Genomic DNA, 15,552 nt, shown 5'->3' with positions numbered 1-15,552 from the left:
AATGTTTGCAAACTATATAAGACTAATCTAAAATTGTTTGATATTGCCATTTGATAATAACCAAAACAAGGATAGTTTTTGGTGGATAATAACTGTCAATGACCACCCGTGACTCACAAACCATAGCCTTCAGGCCAGGATCAGGAGCCATAGACTATGAACCATTGCATAAGATTCAGATTCCAGCAAATCAATCAATATCCAAGAAAATCTCAGTATCCAAAAACTGAAAGAAAAAGCATGTTCAGAATAAATAACTTGCATTCAAAAGCTCAGAGGTAATCATTTAGCTTAGCTTCTTTGAGTAAATATCAATGATCAAAGAATAAAACTAAACAAAGTACATGTCATAACTAAAAGGTTAACATTCACAGCCTGAATTACAAATATGGTATGCTCTGGCTTGATGACCAGGCGTCCAGGGATGAGGGACCAAATATATGAATCAACAGTTTAGCTATGAGTCAGCACACCAAATAGACAATGCCAACCAACAACATCTGACTTGCATTATACATTGCTTTGCTTGTATAACTTGGTGTCGAGTACTTGCTTACCGCACATCGCGCAAACTCCTGCATAACATCATCACATACATTAGACTTTCCAGCAATAACCAAAGGTAACAAACCAGCTAATTAACAATTAGAAATAATACCTTTGGAGTAAGCACAGGTGTGACAGTATTTTCCATCCTGGTGCACTTGCTGCTTGCAAATCATGCACTTGGTAGTTCCATAAGGAGTCCACCTACAAGCAAAACAAATGAGATTGAAGTAAACAACTTACGTGCGAGATGCGATCACATGTGATACATCACACAAACAATCTGCATCACAAACAACTCAATAAATGGCAACCCTATTGTACACATGAACCATCAACTGACATAACAACTCATTGCAACTATATGTTCTGTATCTCTGGTCTCTGCAATAACCCACACAACTCCTCTATTGCAATACCTCAATTTCAAAATCCACGACGAAAAACCTCTGTTTATTCTTTATCAGGTAAGTAAATAGAAAATTTCTTCAAGTCTAATTCCCTTCTCTATATTATCTAATCTAAAGTTTGATCGCAGTCTACTCCTATAATTTAGTAAATAAATAAAAATTCATGACCGTATGCCAAGAAGTAACACAAGCAAAAGCCAACATAGAAATTTGATTAAAAAAAAGGTGTGCTGAAATCAAACAAAAAGTCTACTTCAAATGCTAAAATCAAGTAAAAACCTCACTGAATACACATAGACAAAAAACATATATATAAATTTAAAAAAAGCGGACCTTTTCTTCTTGGAGAGGAGCTTGTTCTCGTTGATTTTACGGCCACCGCCCTCGGTGGTGTTACTGGCACCTTCCTTCCACTTGTCTGGCACTATCACCTTCGAAAGCTTCTTCTCACCTATGTATTTAACAAATTCAATTAAAGAAATTCAGAAAATTATCAAAAATATTATCAATCGGAATTCTTTTAGGCAAAAAGTATCAATCAGAGTTCAGAAACTGCGTCCAATCTCTATTTTCGCCTATTTTTAAGAAAAGAAAAGAATTTTGCAGAAAGTTGATAATGAATTCAAAGAAACTTACACTTCTCGCACACCATTCTTTGTTCTTGTTCTATGAATTGCGATTTCACTCTGGAAAAGAAAAACCCTAATTGTACCTTTGGGTTTGGCTTTGGGTTTGGATTGGGAGTCTTCTGTTCGTTGGTCTCGCGTTTCAACTTACCGTTTTGGTGTTTTCTTTGGCACCTCGTGAATTTATTAATTGACTAATACCATCCATCCACCGACTGAAAAAGTCATGCAAACCGTTGGATTTGAATTGGCCGATATCCACCGTTGGATTTGAGCTAGCTCATCTAATAGAAACTTTCGCTGATCTCAACGTTTAAAAGCTTATGACATTAAAAGATTATTCAAAAGCTAATAGGAAATCTCCTAGTTCGGTTTGTGTGTGGATTTAGTATGTTATTGCTTTTTCTAGTAGGAAATATTCTTATATTGGTATATGGTAACATTGTTATTTTCAAAGCTTGCTCATGTGTTTTAACGGTTAGATTACTTAAATATTTTAAATATTGTGAAATTTGAATATAAGCAAAATTTATAAATATAAAGGTTCGAAATTCGTTGATTATTTTACATAGTGTTTAGGAAAGGAATGAAATACATTAAATTAAACCTTTTATTGAACAAAATTGATTTAATAAATTTAATAGAAACCCAATAGCCAAAGACAATGATACCTACAAAAACACATCTTGGTGTGTTCCCAAATTGAGATTACAAAACTTTACATTACTATTTTCATTCCCATGGACTCAACGGGCACTCCACTGGCAAAGTTGGGTAGCGTTCAGAATCCTTGCAATAATCATAAATAACGAGATTTCTCTGTATCCAAGCATAGTCCATTTTCTGAGCATCAGAGAGGTGCCAAGCATCATACTGGTCCCACCAATTCTTTGTTGTGGTGGAGACGCATGCAGGGTAAGGGTCTTCCCATTGGCACCCATCAACATTGAAGTCTTTGTAAGAGGACACAAATGGGGCTTTCTTCCAGTCTGTCTTCTCAAGCCCACCTCTGGTTGCCCACTCATCTGCATTCCATATGCTGGAGAACAAGTACATTGGCTTCTCATTGGGGAAGAAGTTGTTTGCTTCCCCATTGTTCTTGAACACCCTTATGGGAACTTTGTCCACAAAAAACCTGTATGCAACAAAAATCAAGTGCAAGATTAGTAAGTTTTCAGTATTGTTCATGCTAAGAGCAATGGTGTTACATCAATAGAATTTGGAAAATTATGTTGTACAACTAAGTATGACATACGGTTATCCGTTAGATCACGAATTATTTTGCTGATCTAACGATTTGGCCGTACGCGGTACTTTGCTGTCTCATAGAACCAAAAGCATGTGACAATGTGGCAAATGACATCTCTTTAGCATGAGGGATCAATCAGTATGTGTCAGCAGATATAAAATGAAAGGAAGACAGATATAAAAGAGAGACTTGGTAACTCAGGTCATACACCAAGAGCCAAAAGGAAGATATATACTAAACTTACACAATCTGATGATTGTTCCAAAGAATTGAATAGGTATGAAAGTCCTCGGTGGGGTCGAACCACAGCATGTGCCTCATCTCACGGCCTCCAGTTCCGTTCTTGTAAACATTTGTCTGAATGAGATAAGGTTGCCCGCTCCTATTTCCCAAGAACTCAAAATCTAACTCATCCCTCTCTGGCCCTGCTCCATTTTCTGTGCACATCTGCAACAAGAAGTACGATTTCAATCTTAGACATGTAATTTAGTACAAAAAAGAAACTACGAAGACAGACATGGGATTGTGATTGGCTTTCATGAAAGCTTAAAGACTTACATAATAAGCTGTCACTACACCAGCAGAGTCACCTCCAACCAACTTGAGCTTCATGCTGAACCATCCAAATCTGTACTTCTGTTTTGTCTGAAACCCGCAACCTATTCAATTACAAAGAAACCAAAAAAAAAATGAAAGTTATGTGATTGCTAGCAAAGTTTCAAGTAGTTTTGAAACTGATGCAAATTCTCAAGTAAGATTCACACATAAGTATTGAACAGAAATCAATCTTTGTTGCTGATAAATCTTGTTCATGTTTACCTGTTTCTTTGTCCAGGGAAAGATACCAGATCTCCCCATCTGCAGAGGTTTTAAAATGGTTCTCAGACCACATTATGTCGAAATTGTCTTTGAAAGAAGTGGCTGGGGCAGCCGCTTCAGATGAAGAAGAAGAGCAAGCAGCAATGAGTACTGCAATGTAAAGAAGAATAGGCATCAGAGATGCCATTCTTTCCATTTTGGGCGGAAGACTTTTGGAGGCACAGAATCTGAAGAAAGTGAGAATGGATGGGAGCTTGTTTCAGCTGGATCTCCAGGAGGAGGAGGAGGTGTGCATTAAATGATCAGAAAATAAAAATGACTTGGGAAAGGCTAAGACTGGAACCAAGTCACATTTCCGTGTCTGGTTAATTTATTTGGTTATTATTTATACCACTTCTGCACAGCACAGTCCTGCTTATAACTTTTAAAGACAGGGTCATTGGGGAATATGTCTAGATGAAAATGACTAAAATAAGAAGCTCAGAATTAGGACTGAAGAAGCCAGGCTGCCCTCCAATGGTCTTTGGCAATTGGCAGAAAACAGAGGTGAGGTGGGGTGGGGTCCATGTGTTGCCTGTGGGAACGTGATAGATTGTGATTGGTCTTACAATAATCGGAAGTTCTTGGATCTAGACAACTGGATTTGGTTGTCGAGAAATGCAGCAAATTATTTAGTATTGTGTCTCTAATTAAGAGTGAGCATAAAGGATTAAACAAGGTTAAAGTTAACTTAAACTTGCTTTGGTCAATCAAACAAAGAAAAAGTACCTTGTAAAGCCTGAGATTTCTCCACAATCTAGTTTCTTTCCCCCAAAACAGTGGTTACTTTTTCTTGGTAATAAAACATGACCAACATGCTAAACACCATAACCAATAAAGAAGGAAGATATCCTAGAAAAAGACATGGAAAATTAAAAACAACAATAAACCAGGAATATAACAATGTACCCATCTCTCTCTCATGAGTCCTGTGGGCAGCCAAGCAAGAAGCTTTATAATAATTAACATTATATTTTTGAGTAAAAACTTGAAACATTGAGCTGCATCCAAATGCCAGGCAACTGAGATGCAGCCAGATCATGTGGTCATGAGGAACCCACCAATTGAATAATTGAGGAGATTATTAATGGATTGATGGTGATATCAAGGGCTAGCAATAAGTCAAGCTGTTCATTTGTTTATCAGCAAAGCAATGCCGTCTTATTTTTGGATTGATCTGCTAAATTTGAATGGTAGAAAAATAGAAAATACCTTTTTTCCAGTGTCTTACTGGGTCACCTATGGACCAGCCGACGTAGGAATATGCATGTGGGGTCAGCAGCAACATCACTTTTCTCCATTTCTTCAGAACACTCCTTTCTCTTTTACTGGGTATTTTTGGATATCTGACTTTGACATTGAAGACAAAAGTTTGGCTTTTTTTTCTGGTAAGCAAAAATTGGTGAGAACCAAAAAGAACTAACAAGTCTGCAAAAGCAATCCCTGGAACACATATATTTATTACAAAAGGACCCAAGAAGCAAATATAAGCAACAAAAACATGAGCCAGCCAATGGTTCTACAGGTTAAAGGGGAACTGGGAAGTCTGCAAAGAAACCTGGCGAGTTTTTTCACTGGAAAGAATATGGATCTACAGGTCAAATTTTTTTTAAAAAAATAGTATAGCCGACCGGCTATACTAGTTTTCGGCTAATAGGCGGGCCTTTTTTTTATTTTTTAAAATTATAAATAGTATAGCCCGAGCGGCTATACTACAGTAGTCTTTTTTATTTTTAAAATTATAAATGGTATAGCCGGGCGGCTATACTATTTTTGACACGTAAGCTAGCGGGTCTTTTTTATTTTTTTAATTTTTAAATCGTACAGCCGGGCGGCTATATTACGGGTTTTTTAAAAAATAGTATAGCCGCGCGGCTATACTATTTTTGACACGTGGCTACACGCCAGGCGAGCCATCTTTTTATATATTTTTAATTATAAATAGTATAGCCGCGCGGCTATACTACGGTTTTTAAAAAAAGAGAGTATCGTCTGCATAGAAGAAAACAAGAGTATAGCCGCCCGGCTATACTATTTTTGACACGTGGCTACACGCTAGGCGAGCCATCCTTTTTATATATTTTTAATTATAAATAGTATAGCCGCACGGCTATACTACGGTTTTTTTCAAAAAAGTATCGCCTGTATAGAAGGAAAAAAAGAGTATAGCCGCGCGGCTATACTCTTTTTGACACTCTTGGTATATAATTTTAATTATAAATAGTATAGCCGCGCGGCTATACTATTTTTGAGACATACCGGGTCCTCCTTTTTTTTTTTTTTTTTTTTTTAAAATTTTTGAATTTTATGATTTGACCTTTCCACTGAAGCCAAGCCAAGCCAAGCCAACAGTCTCCTGCTGTTAGAGCCAGAAGCCCAAAACTCGACTTGTTTGTCTACCCTCGAGCAAAAACCAATTTGAAACAATCTCAAATTCATGCCTCTTTGCCGGAAAATGTTGAAACAGAGGAAAACCACTTCAGCACCAAATGTTTCTTCACAAAGCTCACCAATTTCGCAGAGCGTATTCAACAGCTTCGTCTCTGAGTTGGAGAACCAATATCAAACAAGCTCAGCTAGCTTCCCAAATCTCCTACGCTCTCTTACAGAGACGCAACTGGGTACCACTCCTCCGAAACCTCAGTCTCTTCCCCAAACTGACGCCTGCTCTCTTTCTCCAAATCCTCCATAAAACCCAGAACAACCCACAAGTCTCTTTGGAGTTCTTCAATTGGGCCAAAGTAAATTTGAGGTTTGAACCGGACCTCAAATCCAACTGCCAAATCATCCGAGTCTCACTTGGGTCGGGCCTTGTTCGACCCGTGAAACCCATCTTGGATTCTCTAATTCAAACTCATCCTGTATCAGAGCTTGTACAGTGCATTACTCTAGCGTGTAAAGGTACAGATTCTCAATCCACTACGTTAAGTTTTGTTCTTGGATGCTATTCAAGAAAGGGTTTGTTTAGAGAAGGCTTAGAAGTATTTAGGAAAATGAATGTTCTTGGTTGTGTTCCTTCAGTTGTTGCCTGCAATGCTCTGCTTAATGCTATACAACGAGAAAATGAGATTAGATTGGCGTGGTGTTTCTATGGCCTTATGATCCGGAATGGGGTTTTACCAGATCGATTTACATGGTCACTGGTTGCTCAAATTCTTTGTAAAGATGGGAAATTTGAAAGAATTCTTAGACTTTTGGATTTGAACATTTATAATTCTATGATGTATAATCTTCTTGTTGATGGTTGTAGCAAAAGTGGCAACTTTGATGCTGCATTTTCCCACTTAAACGAGATGTGTGATAGAAAAGTGGATCCTGATTTTAGTACTTATAGCTCTATTCTTGATGGAGCATGTAAACTTGGGAATGTGGAAGTGGTTGAAAGGGTAACAAGTGTTATGGTAGAGAAGAAATTGCTTCCCAATTGCCCTTTATCAGAGTATGATTCAATAGTTGAGAAACTTTGTGACTTGGGCAAAACACATGCCGCGGAAATGTTCTTTAAGAAAGCATGTGATGAAAAAATTGGACTCCAAGATGGTACCTATGGGCTTATGTTGAAGGCATTGACTAATGAAGTGAGAACAAAAGAAGCAATTTCGGTTTATCGTCTGATTTCTGAACGGGGTATTGTAGTGGATGGCAGTAGTTATCATGCATTTGCAGATGTTCTTTGCAAGGAAGAGCGGTATGAGGAAGGGTTTGAGTTGTTAATGGATGTTATAAGTAGAGGGTGTAGTCCTTCTGCATCGGAGCTGTCCTGTTTTATATCATTTCTGTGTCGTAGGGGTAGATGGAGAGAAGCAGAGTATCTGTTGAATGTTGTTCTAGACAAGGGGCTGCTACCGGATTTGATTTGCTGTTCCCCGTTAGTGGGGCGATACTGCTCTGGAAGACAGATTGATTCAGCTATTGCATTGCATAATAAGATGGAAAAATTGAATGGCAGCTTGGATGTAACAACCTACAATGTACTTCTCAGTGGGCTGTTTGCAGCAAGGAGGATTGAAGAAGCAATGAGAGTGTTTGATTACATGAGAAGACACAACTTGATGAGCAGTGCAAGCTTCACAATCATGATCCGTGGGCTCTGTGGTGTGAAGGAGTTGAGAAAGGCAATGAAAATTCATGATGAAATGTTGAAGATGAGGCTGAAACCTGATGCAGCAACTTATAAGCGTTTGATATCTGGGTTCCAAGTAACCTTATCAAACTTAGAAACTAGAAATGAGGGTGATGAAGCAAAGTGAGTTTTGCTTTTGTATTCTCAATTTTGGACATTAAAAAGAGAATCTTTCAATCTCTCTGGCAATTTCCAATTCGTTCTATCAATGTGGCTCGAGCAAACCGAACAAAAGATGTACAAATACAATTGTACAAAACGACATGTCGTACATTCTAACGTCCAATAGGCTTCTCGTCCTGCACATGAAAAGGTCAACACTGAAGACTCAAAATCAACTCTTTGCCCTTGAGGCTTCTTCTTCCTCTTCCCACAAAGCAAAACCCTTTGCTCTCTGTAACAAGTGAAAACCCACAAAAATGGGACCAATTCCGAAACTACCCCTTGTCTTTCTCATCACCACCCTCCTCTTTCTCACCGCATTCATTGGGTTATCCGAATCCAACTCGGACCAGGTCGCCGAACTCCTTTCCCTCCAAGCCCGATCCAAATCTGGCTTGATCCGCCTCGACGATCACTCACTCTCTCGATTTCTGACCTCCGTCAAAACCCCAAGGCCCTACTGGGTTCTCATCTTCTTCGACGCCGCAAAGCTCCACGACAAGCATGAGCTCCATCTCAAGGAGCTCCGCAGCGAGTTCGCTCTCGTCGCTTCGTCTTTCATCGAGAACAATGAAGACCCATCGTCTTCTTCTCACGCCAAGTTGTTCTTCTGCGACATCGAGTTTCAAGACTCGCAGCACAGCTTTGCCCAATTCGGAGTCAACTCGCTGCCTCACATTCGCCTCATCGGACCCAACCACAGCCTCAAAGAATCCCAGCAAATGGACCAGGGCGATTTCTCGAGATTGGCTGAGTCAATGTCCGAGTTCATCGAGTCCAAGACCAAACTCGTCGTGGGTCCGATTCAGCGCCCTCCGATGATATCCAAGAAGCAAATTATGTTCGCTACCATCGCGTGGTTGATTTGGTTACCCTTTATTGGGAAGAAGATCATCAGTGGCAAGACTTTGCTTCACGACCCAAGAATTTGGTTATCTGGGGCTGTCTTCATTTACTTCTTTAGCGTCTCGGGCGCTATGCATAACATCATTAGAAAAATGCCCATGTTCTTGGTTGATAGAAATGACCCTTCAAAGCTCATATTTTTCTACCAGGGCTCCGGAATGCAGCTTGGAACAGAAGGCTTCACAGTTGGGTTCTTGTACACCATTGTTGGGTTGTTGTTGGCATTCCTCACCCGCGTGCTTGTTACCGTCCGCAATGTCAAGGTGCAGCGTATTGTTATGATTATCGCGCTCCTTGTTTCGTTTTGGGCGGTGAAGAAGGTGGTCTACTTGGATAATTGGAAGACCGGTTATGGAGTGCATGCTTTTTGGCCTTCGAGTTGGAACTGAGCTTGGTGAGGATGAGGATGCCAATTCACCACTTGAGCTTCTATAAAGGTGATAGATCTGTGTTAGTGAAAACTTTGATAATGAATTTATCCTGAGAAAGATGTGTACTTTTTGACAGTTGGCTTATATTATGTTTGAAAATTGAGAACTATTTGTTAGAAAATTTCTATTATGATTACATGCTTTGTGTTTATGATGTTGGTTTATCTGGTTTGGAGCTTTTGTGGGCGCGCCAAGTTATTTATGTTATATTAAGCTCCTCATTGCAAGCAAGCTGTATGCCTTCCTTGTTAAAGCTAGTATTTTAGTCAATAACTTGTTTCTGTGTTAGGCGAGTTACGAGTATGCTTGTTGCTACTTCTGGAGACCATTGCAAGCTGCAATTTCCTCTCCTTATGAACACTGTCATCCAGATCTTTCTACCCCTGGTTATAACTTAACTAGTTGTATGCAATTTTATTTTGGCGTATAAGTTTTTGTATGTAACTATGTACCGAAATGTCAACCGCATGACCTGTGTTTGCCAAGATGTTTGAAAAGTCAGTTATGCTTGAGGATTTGCGGGAAACAATCAGTGCCATCATATGTCATAAAGAGAACAATTTATGTTGTTAGACAGTGTATGCAAAAACTTGATGAATTGTGTTGCTGGCTGTGCTCGATGACAATATATCCTTATTGTCATATTTCTCAGTTGTTAGTCTTTACTGTGAGCATCAGATGATTTCGTGCTTAAGAATATATATGGGGTTTGCAAGTAGCTGATGCCTTAGTCTTTCTGCGACTTAGTCTACATGTGAAGTGACATTTTGGTTCATGGATGAAGACGTTATGTATTCATTTTGTCAAGCGTCTGTTTACTCATACTGGTTGATTATTAAACTTATTGTTCAGTATATGGTGGGTATTCACATTTTGATGCTCATGAATACCCCTATCCACTGGCTGACTATGACTAACCATCAAGATTAACGATAGAAAATGGAAATACCGGTATTCGTATTTGCAATCTGTGGTAATTGCCGGTATAGAGTTTATGGTAGGATAAAATCTTTACTCAAGCTGAAGGACAGGTTTGTTAAATGCCAAGGGCACTAGTGAAGAGATGCTTTCAGCTCTTGTATGAAAGACAATGCGAAGAGAGAAGCTCTTGGCTTGAGTGGTTAGAATCTGAAGCCAGGAAGGGATGCCCGGTGGCTACTGACTAGGTTCCATAGGTTAAGTTGAAGGACCCCTGCTTACCCAGGTATTGTCTAGTAAAGTTTCTCATTCATGAAACTGAACCTGCACTCTGTTTAGCCAAGCATGTTGTGGTGCAGGCAGAAGGCAAAATGTTCTCTGTAATATGCCAACATTCATAATCCGGTCATATTAGTCTCTCAATCAATTTCACAGGCTTGTGGATTGAATCACGCACATTCGAAACTTCTGCAACCTTTTGTGCATCTTTAACCTTGACACTGCCCTGCCGAGGATGCTGGGTTGAATGTGTGCATTGGTGAGTCAAAATATCGATGCATATTTGTTTCTGTAGTGTTTGTATTGACCATGTGACATCAAATATTACACTCCCAACTTCCCATGTGACGTGCCTTGTAAAAGGAAATGTAACATGATAATTGTATGCGACTTAAAGTTGAATGATGCAGGCAGATCCATAATCGGTGTAGTTGTAATTTATTGGGCAAATACATTCTTGGGTTATATTTCTTGAATTAGAATCCAGAGATGGTAAAGCTTACCCCTGTTGGAAAGGGTGGTCGCCAAGGAAAGTATATATTCCATATACTTTCGGCACTACAAAAAAGAACCCACAAACCGTAAAATTGCAGCAGTCTTTGATTCCCCCATTTTGGATTGCTTAATTACCCTTGTATCCCTCAGTTTTTTATGAGCATCCCTTTCTGGAGGCAAAAATGCTCAGGGGCATGATGGGCCATCTAGTGCTAATTAAGCAAACAAATCTTGTGTCATCTCTTTCTTTCTTGTGTCTAAGTGCACATGTTAGGCACCTTTTGGGAAACCCAGCTTCCTTATATTCGTAGCCAGAATTGGAGAGAGAGAGAGAGAGAGAGAGAGAGAGAGAGAGAGAGCAAGATCAAACAGAGGAAAGCAGAAATGGAAGAACAAGCTGAAATGGTGGGGAGGGCATTTGTGGATCATTATTACCATCTTTTCGACACCGAAAGAGCTTCCCTTTCTTCTCTCTACCAACCAACCTCTATGTTGAGCTTTGAGGGACAGAAGATATTTGGGGTGGATGATATAACTTCAAAGCTTAACCAGTTGCCGTTTGATCAATGCAAACATTTGATCAGCACCATTGATTCACAGCCATCATCCCCAACTGGTGGCATTGTGGTCTTTGTCAGTGGCAGCCTCCAATTACCAGGGGAAGAACACCACCTAAGATTCAGCCAGGTAATTATTTAATGGAAACATTCACATTATTTAGTTTGTTTGCAATTACATGGAAAGAAAAATAAGAAAGGGAGATTGATCTCTTTGAAATGCTCGTGTTGCAGATGTTCCACTTGATTCCCACGCCACAAGGAAGCTTCTTTTTGCAGAATGACATATTTCGTCTCAATTATGGTTAATTTCTAAATTATTACTCAAGCTCTGGGCGAGCTTCCCAAATATTTGCTTAAATATTGTTGTACTTGTGACTCTTTGACTCTTGAAGGAATAATAAATATGTTTCTCTCTTGTTAATTTTCCATGCCTTAATGTATAATAGTCATATGGTTTTTCAGTTTCTTTATCAGCTTTTTAACCTAATTATTAAATTAAATTTAAATCCAATAACCTTAATTATTAAACCACAAACTCAAGAAGAAAAAAAACAAAAAATAAGAGGCTTGCAGTAATTAAGAGCATTTATCTATATACCTAACAGACGGAAATCAAATAGACGAAGCCCAAGTTGCTAGGCTCCATTTGATTTATAATCAGTTTGATTTGGTTTTGGTTTTTGGGCCCCATTTAAACCATAGATGTAACGGCCCAAGCAAAGAAATTTGGGCCAATCTTTGGGTGAGAAGAATAATGGTTTTGTTTTCTTTGTTCAAGGGTGAGAATAGTGTCATTGTCTTAATCATATGCGTTTTGAAAGCCCCGCCTAAGTGCCCCTCCCACTAGCGTTGAAGATTAAAGAATGCGATCCCACTGTTTCATTATTTCTTTGAAAAAAGTATGCGCACTGGTTTGGTTTATTGCTTTTTCTACAAATGATGAGCATCACTTTCGTCTTTTCATCAACACCCATGAGAAAAGACTGTTAGAATATCCAAAGTCTCAAAGGCAAAGATATCCTCACCATAATTATGACCTAAAAACAACACCCAGGAATTCATGACCATGCTTTCCAACCCAAATCCTTATCCAAACATAGTCAATTTGAAAAACAAAAACGAGTTTTACTACTACCTCTTCAATCCAGCCAGCTGAGGCACCGCAGAATTTTCTTTGGATGGAATGATTTTGCTACAATTAGTCATAGATGGTGCACAATTTTAACTCATCCATTGATTATTGTGAGTCCTACTTTTGACCTAACGGTACATGCTAGGTTAATGATGGTAAACGTACAAAAATTGAAATTAAGATGCTAATGACTATTAGGTAATTAATAAATATGAGGTTTATCAGAATCATGATGCAGCTTCTTCACTTTAAAATACATTATCATCATTGCTTAATTTATTATTCTAGTACAAGTTCTGGTCTATTTAAGAACTATAGGACAAGAGAAACTAAAGCAAGCAGCAAGAGAGGGATCTTTACTTAGCTACTAGAATATGGCAATCCAACAGTCTCTCCTTGATTCTCCCAAAACTTCTACTTCTCACTGCAAACCCCTCTATCTAATTCTATGCTTAGCTGCTATTCTTAGCTCCACTACACTTGTTGGCATCCAAGTGATGACCAAAATTACCTCATCATCTTCTTATCCTCCACCAACCCACATATGTGACCATGCCCATGATCAGAAATCATGCTTAGCCATGGTCACTGAAGTAGCAGGGGACAAAACCAAGCCAGTGAGTGATGTTGATCTGCTACAAGCCCTCCTAGAAAAATCCACACCACACATAGAAAAAGCCCTTGAGATTGCCAAAGATGCTTCTTCTGGGATTAACAATCCCAAAAATCTAGCAGCTATTGCTGATTGTGTGGAGCTAATGGATGTGTCCAGAGACAGAGTTATGCACTCTATAATAGCTCTCCAAAATTTTACTCTGCAGAATTCTCTTGAAGATGCTCATGCTTGGCTTAGTAGCATACTCACTAACCATGTCACATGCTTGGATGGTCTACAAGGACCAGCCAGGACCATTATGGAGCCAAGGCTCAATGACTTGATCTCGAGGTCAAGAGCCTCCCTAGCCATCATGGTTGCAATTTCGAACCCATCGAAACCGAAAGCAGAGATCCATGAGCCACTGAATGGGGAGTTTCCAAGTTGGGTCACAAGCAGGGACAGAAGGCTTTTGCAGGATTATAATTTGGCAAAGGAAGTTAAGGCCAATATTGTGGTGGCAAAGGATGGGAGTGGAAACTACAAGACTCTGAAAGAAGCAGTGGCAGCTGCCCCAAACAATAGCAAAACCAGGTACATTATTTATGTGAAAAAGGGCACCTATAAGGAAAATGTTGAAGTTGGAAAGGACAAGAAGAATTTGATGATTGTTGGAGATGGCATGGATGACACTGTCATCACTGGCAGCCTCAATGTTGTTGATGGATCAACCACTTTCAAATCTGCAACTCTAGGTAATTAACAAGCTTCATTTAAAGTAGTCTAAATTATCGCTTGTATTAAAAAAAACGATCTTAATTATATTTATTTTATATTCTAGCATCAAAAATAATTTGTGGCTTTCCATTGAATTTGTTGTGCCAATGCAGCTGCCGTTGGTGATGGGTTTATAGCCCAGGACATGTGGTTCCAAAACACAGCCGGGGCAGTAAAGCACCAAGCTGTTGCACTGCGTGTTGGGGCAGACCAGTCAGTGATAAACCGGTGTCGTATCGACGCTTACCAAGACACTCTCTATACCCATTCCAACAGGCAATTCTACAGAGATTCCTACATAACAGGCACAGTGGACTTCATATTTGGAAACGCAGCTGTTGTGTTTCAAAACTGCAAACTTGTGGCCAGAAAGCCCATGACTGGACAAAATAACATGGTCACTGCCCAAGGACGCATAGACCCGAACCAAAACACTGGAACTTCTATTCAAAAATGCGACATAATTGCAAGCTCTGACTTGGAGCCTGTGAAAGGGACCATCCGATCCTACTTAGGTCGGCCATGGAAGGAGTATTCTAGGACTGTTGTGATGCAGTCAAAGATTGGTGACCACATTGACCCAAGTGGGTGGTCTATTTGGAGTGGGGATTTTGCATTGAAGACATTGTACTATGGAGAATATGCAAATAGTGGAGCTGGTGCTGGGACCAGCAAGAGAGTCAAATGGGCTGGTTACCATGTCATCACAAGCCCAACTGAGGCCCAAACTTTCACTGTTGCTCAGCTCATCCAAGGAGGGTCATGGTTAAAGTCTACAGGGGTTGCTTATACAGAAGGGCTGTGATCATTTGGGGCCACTATAACATGACTTGGGCTTCTTCTCTCTGTTTGTGCCTTGTTTCAATAAACGTATTGCTGTGTGCTTCTCTCTGTTTTAATTTATTGAGGTGTCAACCAATCAGTATTGACTTTAATCATTTTATAATTAGTTGTCAACCAATCAGAAAATGTTGGGAAAGCATCTGGAGGATAATGTTAGGATCTTCATTGCTAATTCCCACCCCAAAAATGGTCTCTAGGTGAGCAGCACATTCCTATATGAGGCAAACAAGGAAATAAGATTTTGCTGCATAATTTGCAGACCTAGAAAGAAGCAACAAAACGTGCTTCCAACAATGAACAAAAGCTCTTTACATGTTATGTCTAAAAACAGCTAAGCCAGAGCAGCATGATTGCAAGATGTTACGCTACAAAAAGTAGTTGACAAATAAACTAATACATGAAAACTAGTCCTTATGTCAAATGCTGAAGCCTTTTTCATCAATAAGAAATCATCCATGTCCAACAGTTGGCATAAGAGGCTGAAGAAAAGGTCACTGTTGCTTGTTATAACCATACATTTGTCATACGTAATCTGTATTCATTTTTCCTAGCTTTGATAGAAAGGGAAGAGCTCATACCAGCTGGCTGAAAAATTAATGAAAGCTGGATTGCAAATTTGAATTAAATAATGTCTGCATAGAG

General features: G+C 39.3%; 6 protein-coding genes across 6 annotated transcripts; 4 read left to right on the top strand and 2 right to left on the bottom strand.

Annotated features, from left to right (window-relative positions):
• Window positions 242–1,757, bottom strand: LOC18778484 (cysteine-rich PDZ-binding protein). Its single transcript, XM_007212344.2, has 4 exons — window positions 1,593–1,757; window positions 1,290–1,407; window positions 659–750; window positions 242–575 (listed from the first exon to the last, which is right to left on the bottom strand). Exons 1-4 carry the CDS (start codon window positions 1,606–1,608, stop codon window positions 511–513), a joined length of 291 nt encoding a protein of 96 aa, XP_007212406.2. The 5' UTR covers window positions 1,609–1,757; the 3' UTR covers window positions 242–510.
• On the bottom strand, window positions 2,157–4,612 carry LOC18779468 (probable xyloglucan endotransglucosylase/hydrolase protein 8). Its single transcript, XM_007211636.2, has 4 exons — window positions 3,651–4,612; window positions 3,390–3,490; window positions 3,076–3,278; window positions 2,157–2,717 (listed from the first exon to the last, which is right to left on the bottom strand). Exons 1-4 carry the CDS (start codon window positions 3,844–3,846, stop codon window positions 2,315–2,317), a joined length of 903 nt encoding a protein of 300 aa, XP_007211698.1. The 5' UTR covers window positions 3,847–4,612; the 3' UTR covers window positions 2,157–2,314.
• LOC18778321 (pentatricopeptide repeat-containing protein At4g21170) lies at window positions 5,988–7,964 on the top strand. Its single transcript, XM_020562965.1, has one exon. It carries the CDS (start codon window positions 6,179–6,181, stop codon window positions 7,937–7,939), a length of 1,761 nt encoding a protein of 586 aa, XP_020418554.1. The 5' UTR covers window positions 5,988–6,178; the 3' UTR covers window positions 7,940–7,964.
• LOC18781025 (probable dolichyl-diphosphooligosaccharide--protein glycosyltransferase subunit 3B) lies at window positions 8,034–9,475 on the top strand. The gene has a single exon (XM_007211460.2). It carries the CDS (start codon window positions 8,232–8,234, stop codon window positions 9,267–9,269), a length of 1,038 nt encoding a protein of 345 aa, XP_007211522.1. The 5' UTR covers window positions 8,034–8,231; the 3' UTR covers window positions 9,270–9,475.
• On the top strand, window positions 11,266–11,984 carry LOC18780685 (nuclear transport factor 2). Its single transcript, XM_007214232.2, has 2 exons — window positions 11,266–11,690; window positions 11,795–11,984. The coding sequence occupies exons 1-2, from the start codon at window positions 11,271–11,273 to the stop codon at window positions 11,867–11,869; spliced, it is 495 nt and encodes a 164-aa protein (XP_007214294.2). The 5' UTR covers window positions 11,266–11,270; the 3' UTR covers window positions 11,870–11,984.
• On the top strand, window positions 12,996–15,046 carry LOC18779699 (pectinesterase). Its single transcript, XM_007213890.2, has 2 exons — window positions 12,996–14,045; window positions 14,181–15,046. The coding sequence occupies exons 1-2, from the start codon at window positions 13,070–13,072 to the stop codon at window positions 14,870–14,872; spliced, it is 1,668 nt and encodes a 555-aa protein (XP_007213952.1). The 5' UTR covers window positions 12,996–13,069; the 3' UTR covers window positions 14,873–15,046.

Source organism: Prunus persica, chromosome G4 (assembly GCF_000346465.2).
Source record: "Prunus persica cultivar Lovell chromosome G4, Prunus_persica_NCBIv2, whole genome shotgun sequence".
Lineage (NCBI taxonomy): Eukaryota > Viridiplantae > Streptophyta > Magnoliopsida > Rosales > Rosaceae > Prunus > Prunus persica.
This window is presented reverse-complemented; position numbering and strand designations above follow the sequence as displayed.